The sequence below is a fragment of the Calidris pugnax genome, unplaced genomic scaffold (genome assembly GCF_001431845.1).
Source record: "Calidris pugnax isolate Ruff unplaced genomic scaffold, ASM143184v1 scaffold219, whole genome shotgun sequence".
Taxonomy (NCBI): Eukaryota; Metazoa; Chordata; class Aves; order Charadriiformes; family Scolopacidae; genus Calidris; species Calidris pugnax.
Genome location: NW_015094507.1, coordinates 8854518 through 8867092, shown reverse-complemented (window position 1 = coordinate 8867092; position 12575 = coordinate 8854518). Strand labels below are relative to the sequence as shown.

The 12575-nt window shown below is 42.4% G+C and overlaps 1 protein-coding gene across 1 annotated transcript in view; it reads left to right on the top strand.

The window, feature by feature from the left end:
• Positions 1–6691: 6691 nt before the first annotated feature.
• LACE1 (lactation elevated 1) overlaps positions 6692–12575 on the top strand; it is a 65783-nt gene continuing 59899 nt past the window's right edge. Inside the window, exon 1 of the mRNA XM_014964585.1 lies at positions 6692–6809. Coding sequence (XP_014820071.1) covers positions 6701–6809 — 109 coding nt within the window. The 5' untranslated portion in view covers positions 6692–6700. The remainder of the gene's footprint in view (positions 6810–12575) is intronic.

Genomic DNA, 12575 nt, shown 5'->3' with positions numbered 1-12575 from the left:
CAACCCAAACCATTCTATGATTCTATGACCTTAAAGATCGCCCAGTTCCAACCCCCCTGCCCTGGGCAGGGACACCTCCCACTAGAGCAGGTTGCTCAAAGGCCCATCCAGCCTGGCCTTGAACACTTCCAAGGATGCGGCATCCACAGCTTCTCTGGGCAACCTGTTCCAGTGCCTCACCACCCTCTGCGTGGAAATTTCTTCCTGATACCTGATCTAAAGCTACCCTTTTCTAGTTTGAATCCATCACCCCTCATCCTATCTCTACATGCCCTTGTCCCTTTCCAGCTTTCTTGTAGCCCCCTTCAGATACTGGAAGGTGCTATAAGGTCTCCCTGGAGCCTTCTCTTCTCCAGGCTGAACAACCCCAACTCTCTCAGCCTGTCTTCATAGGAGAGGTGCTTCAGCCCTCTGAGCATCTTTGTGGCCCTAAATGTCAATGGACACAAACAAAACTGTACATACCAAGATCAGAGGAAAAGGCAGTGCTATAATCAGGATATGAAATGGTGAGAGCCAGGATGAAAAAACTGGGTAGGAAATGCTGTATATGCAAGGTGTTGGGCAAAAAAACCCAGCCAGGTATGAATGTGGGCTGGAGGAGATACCTACTATAAGTTCTGCATTGAAAACAAAGTCTAGGTTGTTGATCCAAACTGATGGCAATATTGTCTGTAGTAGCATTAAAGCTTTAAAAAATTACTGAATTTCCACAAATGATATGTGTTTAATAGCAGTATAACCCCCTGGCCCAGATTTTATATCCTGATAGTTTACAAATATTAAGAGTTCACATTTAATTCATAGAGGATAGGAAAGGAAAATTGTGTTTACAGAATAACTTGAAAAGGTATTTTAGTAACCTGAAGAAAGATAGAAAAAAAGAGAAAGGGAGAAGGGGAGCTGACAGAATTGTTCCCTTCCAAGACATAAGGTCTTTGAGTCTTCAGTACCTGATTCAAGTAGATGGTGTGTTATGATAAAAGAAACATTACCAAAAGATGTGGAATGTTTGCCTTCTTGATGCATCTTGGACATCAGTGAATAGAAATTATATTAATCCAGTGCTAATATTTCTAAATGACTCTATTGTCTTAGAGGTCTTCCAGATTTATTTTTTTTATCTGTTAACAGTATCCCTCCTTAAATGCATACATAATTTTCCTTCCTTCCTTATGAAAGAGTTCTGGGGACGCTCCATTACTATCCAGGCAGAATGACACTGTAGGAAAACTAGTTCTGTTTTTTCTAAAAATCTGTGTCTAGGCAGTGGGCAAAATGGCAGGCTGCCCCCAGATCACATCCGAGAGACTCAAAGTTAACATCCAGCAAGTTTAGTTAGCAGTTGTCTATGTTAATAAAAAGATAATCAGAAAGCAGAGATGAACCCAAGGTACCAAATTAGCCCATCCACATAACCTGTATGCTGTAGGTGGTTTGCTTGGTAACTTTTCTGTGAATTTCCTGCTCATCACTCCTCCAGTATTATTTCTCGCTCTTACTGATGCACCTTCCTTACTTCCTTTCTTTCTGCTAATAGCTGCCAACTATTCACTTTATAATTATAAACAGAAATTAAGCTGACAGCTTTACAAAGTGGGAGTGAAAGGGAGCCTTACCTGAATTATGCTAGTTATTAAACTCGTCTTGCAGCAAGGCAAGAAATAACTCATTAATTCTACTGAGATTACGTGCGCACACATCTGGAGAAGCTTTTGTTTGTTACACAACCTATGGTACCACATCTGACTGCAAATGTGAAAATGCAGCAGAGCACTGGTGTTGTCTTAAGTATAATATATTGCCTGCCTCCTGGCCAATCCTGGTTTCATTATCTATTCCAAAGAAACAAAGTCCCTAATAGTGTACATTGGGGAAGTTGGTGAGCCTGTGATGAATCAAAGAATATAATTTGTTCTCATTCTGGGTAAATACAAAGAGTGAGGCTAAAGTTGAGTGCTTTTCTCACGGCACCATTGTTCCCTCTGCTTTTCCTAACACAGATAACTGGTGCTGGAGAGCTGTACGGAGGCAGGGTACAGGGAGTGAAGGTTTTAGTGCCTGTGTGTCAATTGCATTGGTAGGTAAGGAAGTTACATTGGTTTGGTAAGGTCTCATATCTCTGTGTTGTTGTTTTTTTTTTAATTGAGGCCATATTCAAACCCTCTGACCTGAGAGACAAAGGGGAAGATGTCCTGCTTCATGACAACCCCCCTTACATGAAAGCATGCATGCCACGCTGGCTAATGAGACAAAGAAAAGGCACGAAGGTGGGGAAAAAATCAGAGCCCTGCGAGCCTCCTTGTTTCCTTCCCACCCTCAGAAAATGCATGTGTTTATTTTGAATCATCAGATCGTTTTTTGTGATCCATAAGACTGGAGTTACACTATCTGTAGTGGTTTCTGTTTGCTAGAAAGGTTCTTTTCTCAGGATGAAGGTGAGCATAAATTCAGAAATGAAAGTTTCAGTTCTGTTTCTGACATGAACTTTGGGCCAAATTTCGAATCTGGAGAGAAGGAGGTCAGCTGTGTTTGTAGGTCCAAAGATTAGTTGCAAGAAATCAAGCGTTTAGACTAACAACTAAGAGATTAGGCACTTGTGGTTTTATTACTACACATTATTTATTCAGCTATAATACAAACATTTTCTGGCATAACTTCAAGTGGCAAGGTGAATACCAGGGTTTTATAGCATGTACCTACAGAAGCAGGTATTAACAGATGATTCATTCTTAAATTTGGTATAGTAATATCTCTTAAGTAGTTTTTTTGTTTGTTTCTTTGTTTTTAAAAGAAAGTTACATTTCACTGGAAAGGAAACGAAATCTCTCCATTATCCAGTTAGGATTCTCCAGCCTTCTGACAGGTGCCAGGTTAACACATTTTAGTCGACACAGGCATATTTTGTCGAAACTAGTGGGGAATGCTGACTCAGGGTAAAGCAAAACTCACAAGGCATTGAACTCATTGTGCAATGCTTTATGCGGAAAAATGACTTCCTGATTCCTGCATGAGCTCCAATGCTTTGAAGCACGATGTTTGAATGTCTGCATTGTATACTTACAATCCAGATAAAAACATTAAGTGTATAAATACAATTTGTTATATCCACATACTTTATATATATATATTTAGATTTAACTGTCACATTCAGTTCCTCTTCTCTCTTTATACACTATATTATCCCTTTCAACAGGGATGATTCTCATATACACTTCCAGATTCTTTAGCATGTCATCCACCAGCTCACAGGCATTCGTTTCTACTGTGAACCCCTTGTTCTGAGAGGTGCTGAGTGGTGTCCGTGTAGCTGGAAAACTGTGCAGTGAATTTCTAGCACATTGAGCTGTTTGAGCTGACTGAAATGCAAGCTATAAACAGATAGTGAAAATAGATAGTGAAAAACCCCTAGTTTGGGGACATTTCTGCAGCTTTATTAATCTGAGGCTTTATAAGCAACATAGACTATTAATAGCGTATTTGGTTGTCTCAAAATAGATGAGATTAATATCATTTACCCCCAAGTGTTTTGACATAATCCCAGGAAAATGGCTTCTGATGGAAACCGTGTTGATGAAAACTAACCACAAAATGAATTTTCTTAGAGTAGGCTGAATGGTCAGTCCTAGATCAAAAGTATGTTTATGTATGGGAGCCAAAGATGTTTCCCATGGTGGGAATATCTTGGAGCCTTGCTGGCAGGTAGACCCTGCCCTCGTTCTGCAGAACCTTAGAGAAGGTCTGGCAGAGGCCTGAAGACCCTTGGACACATGCATCACCACAGAGTTCAGTACCTCAGGATTTCTAAAAGGAGCACACTTTATACCACTAAAGGCCAGAGGTGGCCTCTGGAGGGGTTTTATTACACCCCTGATTTTAATTCCTGTTAAAGACCACCTATACTTTTGGCTAGCTGGCAGCTGAGTAGCTGGGTTTAACAAGTGTCAGTTTGATTTCTACTCGGTTGAAATGCCACATTTTTGGCAGTGAGCAAAGGAACAGGTACAGTGAACAAAATATCCAAACATATTACAGAATGGATCTATATCTGTTACAGGCCATTAACCACACTAATCTATAGAAACATGCTTGAAAGTCCTGTTCTTTTTGGGTTAACACCACCACGTGTTTTTGCCAAGTGCTTACAGCCAATGCTGGGATGTGCAATACAGCGTGCGGTGGCATTCCAGAGTTTGCCAGTGTATAGAAGACTCACAGGGTTGCAGAGGGTTTATTCACTTAGGTAGAAGATGTCAGAGTAGACCCAATTGGGAAGTTTTTCTGTGCTGCCTTGGATAACAAGGTTAAGAAAAAAACAGTGACAATTTAAATAAATCAGATGTTTTTGCTGAAGATTATGCTGTCATTTTCTCCAATTATTCTTGACATTTCACCCGTTCATATTGTGATCTGAGTTAATAATGGAAGAAAAAACGGCTCTTCTTGCCTTGTTTATTCTTTGTTCTCAAGGAGATAAGCTGTTTATAAAGATAAGTTATTTGTTATTTAAATCACTTTTACTGAAGTTGTTTGTTTCCTTGTTTGAGTTTCTAAAAATATTGCAACAATTGTGATGCATCTTGGAGATGTCTATTCAATTCACTATGATTTGTACTGGAATTCATTCCTAAATGGGCACAGGTGTTGATAGCTATAACATGCTAGGATGAATCAAAACCAATAAATGCTCAATAAAGGAAAGATGAAAGAAAATGCACCAAAACCAGCTTTTTAAAGATGTGATAAACTGGCACTTTGGTTCACTACTTAATTAGGTATTTAGTATTGAAGATGTGTCTGGAGCAACTACATATTTTAAAACAGCTGAACATGTTAGAAGATAACTTCACTCACTGATAATATTTTCAAGATCATAAACGTTATTTTTAAAATTAGCAATACTATTCAGGATATAATCAAATGTTGTTTGCAAGCTGTTCTGTAGTGCCCTGGTGCAACATTTTGCTACACTCTTATAAAAAATAAAGTTATTAATGGTCTATGAAAATTACTTGCTCGCTTTCTCATGTTGCGTGGAAGTTTAATGCTGTGATAAGCTAGGGGGTTCTGACGTTGCAAAAGCAAAAGTCAGTTAAAGCATTTCCTTTGCGCTTTTACCACGAGCAGACATTTTGTTACCCGTTTTTTGCACAATGCTCTCCTTAGGCAACATCTTTTGAAGCCCCATCCTGCCCTTTGGGTGCATTTCTGACGGGAAGGCAGGGCTGGCCAGCCAGCCACTGAGTGAGTGCTGGAGTGGATCGTGGATTCCCGAGTGTGGGTGCTATTTCCTTGGAGTGCAGGCTGCTCTGCATCGTGCCTTTCTGCCCAAAAAGAGCTTTGTAGCCACAGTGGCAGTGGCTGGATAAGGCCATCCGGTACCGACCAAAGGAGGCTGGTAGTCGGTGTTCTCTGGCGGAGCTCTGGGTGAACTGCCCAGGATGGGGCTGGCCCTGTGCCGAGCACACACCGGCCCTACAGGGCTGAACCAGGCTCTGCGTTTGGCATCATCTTCAGGGAGATTGCTTTTATGTTAACGTATCTTGCTGTTGGAGGTTTTAAATATATGTTCTTAGGAATACTACATCCAGTTCTGGGCTCCCCAGTTCAAGAGAGACAGGGAGCTACTGGAGAGAGTCCAACGTAGGGCAACTAAGATAATTAAGGGATTGGAGCATCTCCCTTATGAGGAAAGGCTGAGAGACCTGGAGCTCTTTAGCCTGGAGAAGAGAAGGCTGAGGGAAGCCCTTATCCACGTTTACAAGTATCTAAAGGGTGGGTTGAAGGATGATGGAGCTGGACTCTTTTCAGTGGTTCCCGGTGACAGGACGAGGGGCAACAGGCCCAAGCTGGAACATGAGTTCCTCCTCCACTCAAATATGAGGAAGAACTTCTTTCTGGTGAGGGTGGCAGAGCCCTGGAACAGGCTGCCCAGGGAGGTTGTCTCCCCTTCTCTGGAGATTTTCAAGCCCCGCTTGGATGCAGCCCTGAGTGATGTGCCCTGGGCAGCCCTGCTTTGGCAGGGGAGTGGGACTGGATGGTCTCTAGAGCTCCCTTCCAACTCCGACAATTCCGTGATTCCATTCCGTGGTTTTGCTACTTATGTGCAGATACACTGTTAACTCTGTCCGGGAATATTTTGCCTTTACTGTTTTACAAATATTTGTCCTTAGTATTTTATGGTCCACGCTTTTATAGGTAAATGACACGAGCTAGAAATCGTCGACAAAATGCAGATTCAGTTGCCAAACTCCTCGGTGATGGCCAAGCAGGCCGGAAAGCTGCCATATCCGATGCAGCCACAGCGCCACATGGTACGGATCATCGCTGACAGGCAGGTTGTGTGGAAAATTGGGGTGTGTGGCTGCGGCAGTAAGGCACCAAAAACGGCACCAGCGTGGCACCCGGGGTCACTAAGGTGCCATTTGTGCTGAGAGAGCGGCCGACCTGGCTGTGTGAGGAGCATGGCCCTGGGGTGGGTATGGCCGGCTCTGCCTCTCCCGGGGGCTGCCTCACAGCCTGCGGCTCGCTGTGAGGGGAAAGGGGAGGGAGAGGAGCCGGGGACCCCCGTTCCTGCTGGGCCCAGCCCCGGCCCAGGCCCGGCTCCTCCGAAGGCCGGCGGCCGTTGCCCCGGGAGGGGCGGCGGGACTCCATTTCCCAGCGCGCCCCGCGCCCCCGCCGCAGAGGCCGGGCCGGGAAGATGGCGGCGCCCGTGTCGCCCTTGGTTACTGCGCGCTGCTTGTTGCGGGCTTCGGCGCGGCGTGCCGCCCGCCTGGGGCTCCCGGCGCCGGCCGCCGCCCTGCGGAGAGGTCAGTACCGCCGCGGGAGGGAGGGGGCTCGCCGGCCCCGTTGTCGGGCGAAGGGAGGGCTGGGGCACCGCGCGGGGAAGGAGGGAGGCAGGCAGGGCACCGTGGAGCGGCCGCAGGAGCCGGTGCCTCCCTCCCCGCCGCTGGTCTCCCCTCCGGCGGAGGTGGGGCCGAGCTGAGGGGAGGGGGCTTGCCGGTGCCGGGCGGGCGGCAGGCACCGGCGGGACGTGCACCGGCCCGGCCGCGCTGGCGTGTCCTGGCCGTGTCCTCACGTTCCCCCGCCGGGGCAGGCCGGGGCGGCCTCTCCGCCGAGCCAGCCCCGCAGGGTCCCGCGTCCCCGGGGGCTGATGCCGGGAGTCGGCCCCCCAAGAGCGGTGGGGGCTCCGTGGGGGGCCCCGCGGCTTCCTGAGTTAACGGTGTCCCTTTTCCCGTGTAAACGGGGCTTCAGACGGCTGCGGCCCCGGCGGCGGCGTGATGGGCGGCCAGCGGGCTGGTGCCGGCCGAGGCTCTCGCTGTGCTTTAGGCTGTCTCGGGGACTTTTTTTTCCTCAAAAAAGATCCTCTCGTGTATAGAGCTTAGCTGTGTCTGGCTTAAAAAGTCAGTGTAATGCACAAATTTACGGGGAGCTAGGTTTTGTTAACGTGAGGCTTAGGAAGCAGAGGTTTTATTTCTTCAGTGAGAGCTGTTTGTTCTCTGCTGGTCTGACGAAAGTGTGGGGATTCAGCCGAGTCCCAGAGCCTGGAAGTCAGTCAGCAGGTCTGGGAGGATTGATAAATGTTCACTACGCACATTATATTGTGGCTGTACAATATTTATACATCCTAAGGAAAATAGACAAGCACTATAGTTAGTACTATGGTTGTGCATGTTTTATTTGGTGTTGGTCTAACACTTTAAATCGATGTAGATTGGTTTTTATAACCATTTTTGAGAAGTTATCAGAACAAATCCAGTAGCTTTAGTAATAGTTTTTCAGTTTCCATGTTAAAGGGAAGGTAGTCCTTACATATATTATTTGAGGACATCTGCAGGGGTGGGCAGCGACCATTGAATTGATTTCTAATCTGTTTTTTACGATCACTGGTTCACAGTCTTCTTCCACACTTTTGTACCTTTTCCTTAATTAAAAGATGTCATTGCAGGTCAAATTGTTAAATGGGGTGTGCATGGAAATAGTACAAGTAGTCTTATTTCAGAATAATGTCACAGGCATATATGCAAAAAGGAGGAATTGTAGTTCCAACTCACATATTTCTCTAGAAGGTTAAATACTACTTCATTGCCCGAATGAATGGACAGCCAGAGGGCTAAATAGGGGTTCAGTGGTTTGCCCAAGGTCATACAGTGGAGGACAGTCCAAATTCTTTTTCTTGTCTCTTAGCTGCAACCTGCCTCTTCTGATTTGAACTCCTCATTTCAGCAGGTGTATTTTTTTTTTTCCTTTTGTTTTATATGATACTGGACTAATGTTTTCAATTTGTGGAAATTACTTGGCCTTTTCCTGCAGCATCCCCCAGTACGGATGGTCGGACTTTGCTTTTCTATGTGGCAGTTGAGTGATTTTGGGGTGATTAACTTTGGTGCAGTTGTAACCTCCATGAGTTTGGTTTAGATGCAGTTCTTGAACAACTATTAGTTAGAAATATGTTTTATCGTTAAGACAAATAGTAATTAACCATTACGACAAACTGGCATAGAAAATGGCTAATTCTCCATCTCTTAAGTCTTCAGAATATATTTTCTTCAAGATATGCTGTAATTAAACACAATTCTTGAGTGTAGTTTGGGGGTAATTAGATAAATTTAGCTTCCCTTATGCTTAGAAAGGTGAATGTTGTCTTCAGCCTTAGTCTCCATGATTGAAAACTCTGTCTAATCATACCCATGAGGGAGTGGTTTGAAGCATACATACAGCACGAGGGTTAAAGCTGATTTTTTTTTTTTTTTTCCATCCTTAGTCCCCTGAAGTGCTTGTGCTTGTTTCAACTTTGTTTTTAGAATTAGTAATACACATTTTGATGTGTGCTGTGTGTGAGTGAACCTCTAGTGAGGTGAATTCTGCAATCTGAAGCATGACTTACCTTTTGCAATAGGAGTTCAGTCCCGTTTGGTCTTTGCTTCTTTAGCTAGATATTATCTATCTCTCCTGGTTTTTCTTTTTCATCCCATTGAAGGTCTACAATTCTAATCTTGTGTTTGAAATATGCTTAATTTGAGGGCAGTAAGAGATATTGCAGACCAAATTTGAATTCTTTTGTGGATGTACAATACCTTTACTCTCTCAGAACTGAATAATCATCTTAAATTCACATGAAATCTTTTTGTTTTACTTGAAAACTCAAGGGTTAGTAAATTCTAAGGTGTCAGTTTCTGCAGTCATTGAAAGATAGCAAAAATAAAATTTGTGCAGGGAACCCCAGATTCTTTTCCTAGACCCTGAAATACGGAGGAACAAGGACCTGCTAGGATTTTTGTCATGGGAATTCTCTTTTGACAGATTTTAGACATTATGGTTCAAAACCTTACATAATAAAATGCCAACTACTAGGGAAAAAAACAAGGATTACCAGGATGAGTGGTGTTTACCTCAGTTGCCCTTCTGTGCTCTCAGCCTCCTAGCTGCTGTCGAGATCAGTGTTTGATATGCCTCAACCTGGCTTCCATTTCAGATTGTCTTCTTACATAAATAACTCTAGTGCCTGCCTCAGCTGTGACTGTGGCTTTCATAAGCGGTGTCATTGAAACTCGCATGCCTTTTTCCTGTGTCATCTCAGACATCAGTTCTAAGTGGCAGTAGGAAAACTCAACAACATACTGATTAGTTTCTTCAATTTGCTGCTCTTTTCCAGAGCAGAAGGTCCCTGGAGTTAAGAACACTTTTTATACTTTTATGTAGGCACTTAACTTCACAGTGGTAAATTAATGTCAGTTTACTGAAGGTGTTTTTAAGTTTCCCACTTTAAAGCAAATTTTTACAATTTCAGATTGGCATTTTCATTAGTCAGTTATACATTAATAAGTGCTTTTTGACTTCAGTGAGTTTTTCCTCTTGGATTTCTCCAAGGCAGCACTTCGTGTGTATCACATTACATCTTCACTGCAGCTCAGTCTGTGATCCTTGGACAGGCAAGCAGAAAGGCAAATGCAAGCAGTTAATTTTATGGCTTGAAATAAAGTGAGATTACACTTAAATATGTATGGTTTAGGAATAGGAATTTAGTAAAAAGTTGCAAACTGGTGGCAGCTCTTATAGAAGCAGTTAATGTCAGGCTAAATGTGATAACATCCAACGCTGTCACGCACCCTGGAGGTGGGAAAGAGAGGTTATGGATAAATGCATGTCTGTAGTTTTACACTGGTTTGTGTACAGGTGAATAATGAATTGACACTGCCCTTTTCTGTAGTTGCATCTAGAACACTGCATAGAGATAAAAGATGCTTTTTCTGTGTGTGACACAAAGATTTCAGAGGGGAGCTAATAAAAATCAAGTAACAGTTTATGTAATACAAAGAAACAAAAAAGTATAAATGAAAATGCATCTTTTGCATTTCCATGGAGGGGAAGGCTGTAGGACTACGATTAATGTCCTGAATCATAGGTGATTGCTATTCTAGCAGTAATTTCCTTGATGTAAGGTTGTGGAAGGTAATTGTCTGGTATTCCTTGGCTATTTATTAAAGTTTCTGAAGTTTCCTTTTCTTTATCAGGTCAGGAATAGATTACTATAGAAACACAGTTGCATGAATGATTTTTCAATCTATCCCACAAAATGCAGGTTAGAATGGAAGACCCACATTTTTCTCTGTATCTTAGATAGTTTATCACTTGAATAGCTGTCTTCTGTTGACTTACTTCTGAAACCCCTACACACTTTTTAAGAGTATATGCTTTTGTTTTGCAGCTACAGGTTTGAGTTTATCACTTACCAGTTACTGGATGTCTCTAGATGGAGTATTATAGTGTACTCCCATTGCATTTAAATCCCAGCTTATAATATTATTTTAGGAGAACAGTAAGCAATGGGTCCCATGACCCCCTCTGTCATCACTTGGCATGCTCTCCATCTCTGTCATCTGGTAATGAAGAAGTATTTTCTTCCACTCCCGGGATGGTTAGCTGTAAGTACATGTAATCTGAGACAAAAAGCACGCTTCTGAGCAGTCCTACTGGTGTGCTTTGTCCATGGCCAGAAAGGTTGTGAGCCACAAACCCTTTCTTATCCCTAAATCAGCTTTTTTTTTTTTTTCTTTTTTCTCTCCAATCTTGTGGTAAGCAGTAGGAACTGGTGGCTTGAGAGGTATAACAGGGCTGTCCCTCGTATTGAAGCTTTTGGAGCCATCAAGCCTTACACATGGTGAAGGCACAAATAGTTTGGAGGTACAGACCACAGGACTGAGGTTGACTCTGTGTGGGAGTGGAATGGTTGAAAACAAGATTAAAAATCTTCAAGAGGTCATCTATGCCTTTTTTCCTTCCCTTTGGAGGTGGGTCAGGTATTGCTGACCTCTTCCTGACAGATTTTTGTCAAACTTATTTTAAAATTTCAATCCTTATCAATGAAAGTTTTACAACTTACAGACTATTAATCAATTTCACTGCCTTAGTTATAGTTACTAAATTAAGTGTATAAATATAGCTTATTTCCTTTTGTCAGTACCATGTGTGTATCTGGAGGTAGCTGTATGCTTCTCTTTAGTCATATCTAAAGGTTTTACTGGAAGTTTTGCAATAACAGACTTTGAACTCACCTCTCTTTATGTGATCTCTTTAGCTAGGGATGAGCTAATTACTTTTAATTCATAGCAGTAACTCAGTTCCTTCAGGGCAGGAGAATTTGGTGTAATTATTGGCTGGAGATGGAACAGTGTGTCTTGCTTTGGAGAAACTAAGGTATTACTTGCAATAAATAAATGTAATTTGATATCATTTCTCAGTTTTATCCTTCTTTTTTGTAACTATATTCACTTTACGTTTCTTGTAATAATTTAAAACTCTGAGAATGCTGTGTGACCCAATGACAAAAGTGTTACTGCAATTAAGATGTTTTTCCTCTACCTACTGAGCGTGTTACCTGATCAGAGGAAAACTTGTTGATCTGGTACTGTTCCTGAGGAGCTGGTGTTGCCTTTTATTTGTTACATTGTTATCTTGTCAAGGGCTTTATTAAAAAAAATAATAAATAATATCTGTTAGTACTTGCTTCCAGTATTTTTGAGTGTTTTGGAGTTGATTTGACTGACATATTAATTTCTGCATTTGCCTTAATCTCCTTTTTAAAGACAGAAATTGTTTCATTTTCGTGTTATTTTGGAACCTCACCTGCCTTCAGTTAGGCCTCAAAGAAAGCTGTTAGCGGCCATTGTGTTGCTTAGGAAACTTGACTGAAGCATTTATGGATGAATTTCCCTAGAACTCACAATGTTCAAAATATATAACTATGTAGTCTGTGATATGTGTTTTTCCTACACAAATCTATTTCTTTTATTACTCATGATTGTACTTAACCCTTTAAATTACAGTGGAAGCGAAGAAGACATTAAACACCTTTTCAGTGTACTCCATTGTTAAGTTTCTGATCTTACTGTTTTAGCAAGCCTTCTTTGTAATCCTCTATGTTCTTTCCTTTCCTAGTTATGTCTCATTATATGTCTAGCAATCCTGACTTCTTTTTTGTTTGTTTTTTTTGTGTGTTTGTTTTTTGTCTTTTTAATAAACAGAATTCCTACTTTGTCAGGGTCCTGTCTTTTCTAGGAAGATGATAATGCCAG